Genomic DNA, 5,230 nt, shown 5'->3' on the forward strand with positions numbered 1-5,230 from the left:
CATCACTTGCATCCACTGGAAATCGCCCTTCATGGTACTCACTGCCTTCATCTCCACACTCAACACCTCCCCAACCCTACTCATTAACTGCTTTAGGATCATTTTAGTGTGGTACACAGGGATCTTGTGGATTTTGATCCACACCAGAACATGATTTGGTACCATAGTAGCGCTACACATTGCTCCATTGTATTCCTCTAACATCAATGCGCAACCACGTAAGATCCATGGTCATTCCTCCATTATATGTTTCTAATCTCCTAAGCAAGTTGTTTATGCTATGAACAAGTTCTTTCCCAAAGGGCGAATGGAGAACTCCCGCGTTGTATTCCAAGCAACTATCATCATGCAGAATAAGATCCGAAAGCCTTCTTAGTATGCAATCTCCCCACCATCGACTTCACCTCCGACAGACTTTACCATTCTTCCTTCGCCAACACTATGCCATCTCTTTTCACTCAATGAGATGCATGTTGCGGAACAAACTGTCCACATCAACATCCTTCCTCTTCAATCTCAAACTTGGTGATTCTGCTACCATCTTCACCATGATCACATCTGGTCGCACACACAAACCCTAACTGCTCCCACCAAGGCCTCAGCCCCGAGCATGGAACAATTCGAGGACTGCAGCACGTGAGGCAGAGGTCTAGAGAAACTAAGTCTCGCCATTATAGCACAAAATAGTTCGGGGATTGCAGCATGTGAGCAGTGCTAAGAGCGAGTATAATAACATGCTGTAAGCTGGCTAAATGCTGAGGTAGAGGAGAGAAGGAAGGAGAGAGAGAGGAGAAACGGGTTGTAAGCCAGCTTGGGCTCAAGAACCAAGAAACTCTGTGAAAGAGACAAGTTGGCCATGCATTAAAAGTGAAGAGCTCACTACTATATAGACAGGCTGAGAGAAGGTTGCAAAGAACCTTGCCAGTAAGGCGGCTATATCATTAGCCTTGCTCTAAGGTGGTGCAATAGAAAAGTTCCATGGATAACCCAGGCCCAACGCAGCCCGTCAAACCCCGAAGAACAGACCGAAACCCATGGGCCGCAATCCGCAACAGTCAACAGGCCGGCCGGCCGACCGACAAATGTTGCAACTCCGTTAAGCTACCGCTGTCGGCGGCCGCGTGCCCAGTAAATAAAAACAAGGAAAAAACAACGGAGTGGCCTCCACGGTCCACGGCCCCTGGCTCGCGTCCTGTCTCGCCTTGTCGGCGTTCGCCCCCATCCAGCCAGATCCCTCGTCCGCCTCACTCCCATTCCCCCACTACACTCCCAATCCGAACCCAGATCCCCGCGCGAATGCTGGGGCGGGCGGCGGCACTGTCCGCGCCGCGGTGGCGCGGCGGGGTGCCGGACCTGCGCGCCGCGCTGCGGTCGGGGGGCAACCTCCTCTTCGCGCTCTTCGTGGCGGCCGTGCTCGCATTCACGCTCCTCGCGGCGGTCCACAGCCCCGACGATCCGCTCCTCCACCCGTCCTCGCACCAGCTCACCGATTTCCTCACCTCCTCCACATCCACCTCCACCTTCCTCACCGACGACTCCGTGCTGCGCACCGGGGAGGACTTCAACTCCTCGGCCACCGGCGCCGCCGGCGAGGCCGCCGCTGGGGGTGTCGAAGTCGTTGCGGAGGCCGTCCCGTTCATCAAGCTCTCCGAAGTTGGCGCCGAGGCCGAGAAGACGGAGCCCGAGACGGAGCGGGCCGTCACCGTCGACACTGATGCCGCCACGGGCGAGGGTGCGGCGGTGGCGGAGGAGGCGGTTTCCTGCGACACGGAGGCGCCCGTGGACTGCACGGGGGACAGGGAACTCTTCAACCTGCTCATGCGCGCGGCCATCGAGCGGTTCCCCGACCTCCACTTCTACCGCTTCGGCCGTCCGGTGGCGGTGCCGGGGAGTCCCATGGAGTGTGACCTCGCCTGGCGCTTCCGCCCCGCTGCCGACGCCATCGGCACCGGCCGGACCACATACTACAAGGACTACCGCCGGTTCACGCTCACCCGCGACGTCAACACCTGCACCCTCGTCGTCGACTCCGTGGGTGAGTACCACTCGGGTGTGGGTGCCAAGCGCAACGGACGGCGCAAGGGGAAGAAAGGGAAGAAGGGGAAGCAGGATGCACCAGTGACCGACTTCGTGCCTGCGAAGACACAGGTTAGGCTGGACGAGAACACTGCCAACAATGAGGCTGCTGGGGCCGCAGCGGAGCCGGTGTTTGTTGTCGGTGAGGCTGTCAATGACAGCTTGCCAGTGGTTGCTTCTGAGTCCGATTTCAGCCGTGGAAAGTACCTCATTTACATTGGTGGTGGCGAGAGGTGCAAGAGCATGAACCATTTCATTTGGGGGTTCTTGTGTGCGCTTGGTGAGGCACAGTTCTTGAACCGGACTCTTGTCATGGACTTGAATGTCTGCCTCAATGCACGGTATACTTCGAGTGGCAAGGATGAAGACAGAGATTTCAGGCTCTACTTTGATTTTGAGCATTTAAAGGAATCGGCATCGGTGATCGACCAGAGCCAGTTCTGGCAAGATTGGGGAAAGTGGCACAAGAAAGATAGGCTCAAGAACTTCTACACTGAAGACATCAGGATGACCCCAATGAAACTTCGTGACGTCAAGGACACACTGATCATGAGGAAGTTTGGGAGTGTCGAGCCTGATAACTATTGGTCACGTGTGTGCGAGGGTGAGACTGAGGGAGTAATCAAGCGCCCTTGGCATTTCCTCTGGAAATCTCGTCGCTTGATGGAGATTGTATCTGCCATTGCCTCACGGATGAACTGGGACTTTGACTCGGTCCATGTTGTCAGAGGGGAGAAAGCGCAGAACACACAACTTTGGCCAAACCTTGATAGAGATACCTCGCCAGACAGTATTCTTGTGTCACTTAACGATAAGGTTGGTGCTGGCCGGTATTTGTACATTGCTACCAATGAGCCTGACAAATCATTCTTTGACCCACTTAAGGAAAAGTATAAAACACACTTCCTCGATGATTTCAAGTACCTGTGGGATGAGAATAGTGAGTGGTTCACTGAAACTAAGGAGCTGAGCAATGGTAAGCCAGTAGAATTTGATGGTTACATGAGGGTTGCTGTTGACACCGAGGTATTCCTGAGGGGGAAGAGGCATGTGGAGACGTTCAACGAGCTTACGCGTGATTGCAAGGATGGCGCGAATACATGCCCAGCTTCTTCCTGAACATTTGGTGTGCTAAGGTGAGCTGATACTATGAAATATTATGCTTCAGAGGATATTTTCCACTGTGTTGTTGGTGTCTCTTATGCCACCACTAGCCTTGTTGTAGCTAAGTAGACGGTATCACTTTTTGTTATACCACTGTTGTGTGTTTCCAGATTTACATTAGTACATTCAGTTCATGCATTGGGCTTGTGCTGAAACAATTAGATGAACATGCATTATTGCATCTGTCTTCTGTATCTCTTCTATATAGCTCATTGGTTTTTGCCACCACGACCAGTGTTACTCTCCATTCTCTATTCTATGAATTGTGTGTTTTCTTCACATTTGTTGTCTTTGACAAACATAAATTCAGTTCAATCAATCTAACACGAACATCAATATTCTGTACACCTGGTTTGGAAACACTTGGTATTTGATAATCATGTGAGGATCGGTACCAGCATTTTTAGATAATGAGATTCATACCAGTTAAGTTCATGTGATGGCTTACCCTTTCCTTTTAGGTGAGTGAAAAAAATGTTAATTTGTTTAAGGAAAAAGTCTACATAACCCCCAGCTATTCAGGGTGAACTACTTCACCCCCAAACTATAAAACCGGATTTTCTACCCCCTGAACTTTCCAAAACCGGTCAAATAACCTCCCAAGCAGTTTTGGACAGTGGTTTTGCTACAACAACAGTGGTTTTGTCTTTTTCTTTTTTATTTATTTCCGTTGAATCTTTGAAAAATCATAGTAAATCACAAAAAAAATCATAAAATGGAAAATCCAATTTGTTGGACTCCATATGAGTAAATCTACACAGTGAACATATAATATGGTATGTTTTAGTACAAAGTTCCTGTAATTAATTGAAATAATTCATAATTGCAGCTTCTATGGTCCAATTGTGGTGAAATTTTTATGGTGGACTCATTATTGTATACTTGAACTGTAGTAAAAATTTCATACTCATTGGATCATGTATAACTTAGTTATAGATTTATTTAGTTATAGATTTATTTAGGTTTATGTTTGTTAAATCTTTGCTTTATCTATAACTAAGTTATACATGATCCAATGAGTATGAATTTTTTACTAGAGTCCAAACATACAATAATTAGCCCACCATAAAAATTTCACCACAATTGGACAATAGAAGCTGCAGCTATGAATTATTCCAATTAATTATAGAAAAGCATAGATCTAAAGCTACAACAAAAACTTTGTACTAAAGCATACCATATTATATGTTCACTGTATAGATCTACTCATATAGAGTCCAATAAAATTGGATTTTCCATTTTATTATTTTTCTGTGATTTACTATGATTTTTCAAAGATTCAGCGAAAATAAATAAAAAAGAAAAAGACAAAACCACCGTCACTATAACAAAACCACTGTCCAAAACCGCTTGGGGGTTATTTGACCGGTTTTGGAAAGTTCAGGGGTAGAAAATCTGGTTTTATAGTTTGGAGGGTGAAGTAGTCCACCCTGAATAGTTGGGGGGATGTTTATGTAAACATTTTCCTTTGTTTAAAAGTTTCTTGTCTGTGCTGAAAACCAATAAATCTGTGAGCTGGAAACCTAGAAACTTATGATGTCCAGTCGATTGCATTCACGGTTACTTAAGGCTTGAGCTGCAGTGCTACTTCCACGTACACAGTTATGGATTGGTCGTCCCCATTTCTACACTTCAACTGTGACGCATCTGTTCAAAACCAATCTGTCTTTGCCACGCATCTTCCTCTGAAACTATAGCAAGTTGTCAGTAGGGTTACCCTGTCCATGTCAAAACCCTGCATTCCTCCTTTCTGAAATGAGCAAGTTACTGCCCCTCGATCTCTCTGTCAGTGCATTTTGGGCCAGTGCCAGTTTGGTTCTTGACCTTAACAAGGCAAGCCAAATCTTGGCCATACCTAGCCGTTTTGGTTCTGATTTGGTTCGTGGAGTTTACCTGCATTGCTCACCTTTCATGCCTCTGTACCTTATGCTGTTAAACTTGAGCATCTTCAAAGTCCAAGCCATCACGAAGAACCATCCTTTGTTTAGCT

The 5,230-nt window shown here is 47.4% G+C and overlaps 1 protein-coding gene across 1 annotated transcript; it reads left to right on the forward strand.

Moving 5' to 3' along the window:
- The first annotated feature begins 1,170 nt into the window (after window positions 1-1,170).
- On the forward strand, window positions 1,171-3,485 carry LOC136538334 (uncharacterized). Its single transcript, XM_066530314.1, has one exon. It carries the CDS (start codon window positions 1,297-1,299, stop codon window positions 3,193-3,195), a length of 1,899 nt encoding a protein of 632 aa, XP_066386411.1. The 5' UTR covers window positions 1,171-1,296; the 3' UTR covers window positions 3,196-3,485.
- The last annotated feature ends 1,745 nt before the right edge of the window (window positions 3,486-5,230 follow it).

The sequence above is a fragment of the Miscanthus floridulus genome, chromosome 2 (genome assembly GCF_019320115.1).
Source record: "Miscanthus floridulus cultivar M001 chromosome 2, ASM1932011v1, whole genome shotgun sequence".
Taxonomy (NCBI): Eukaryota; Viridiplantae; Streptophyta; class Magnoliopsida; order Poales; family Poaceae; genus Miscanthus; species Miscanthus floridulus.

Coding starts and splice junctions, on each gene's coding strand:
- LOC136538334 (XM_066530314.1), top strand. CDS start 1,297: ATGCTGGGGCGGGCGGCGGCACTGTCCGCGCCGCGGTGGCGCGGCGGG.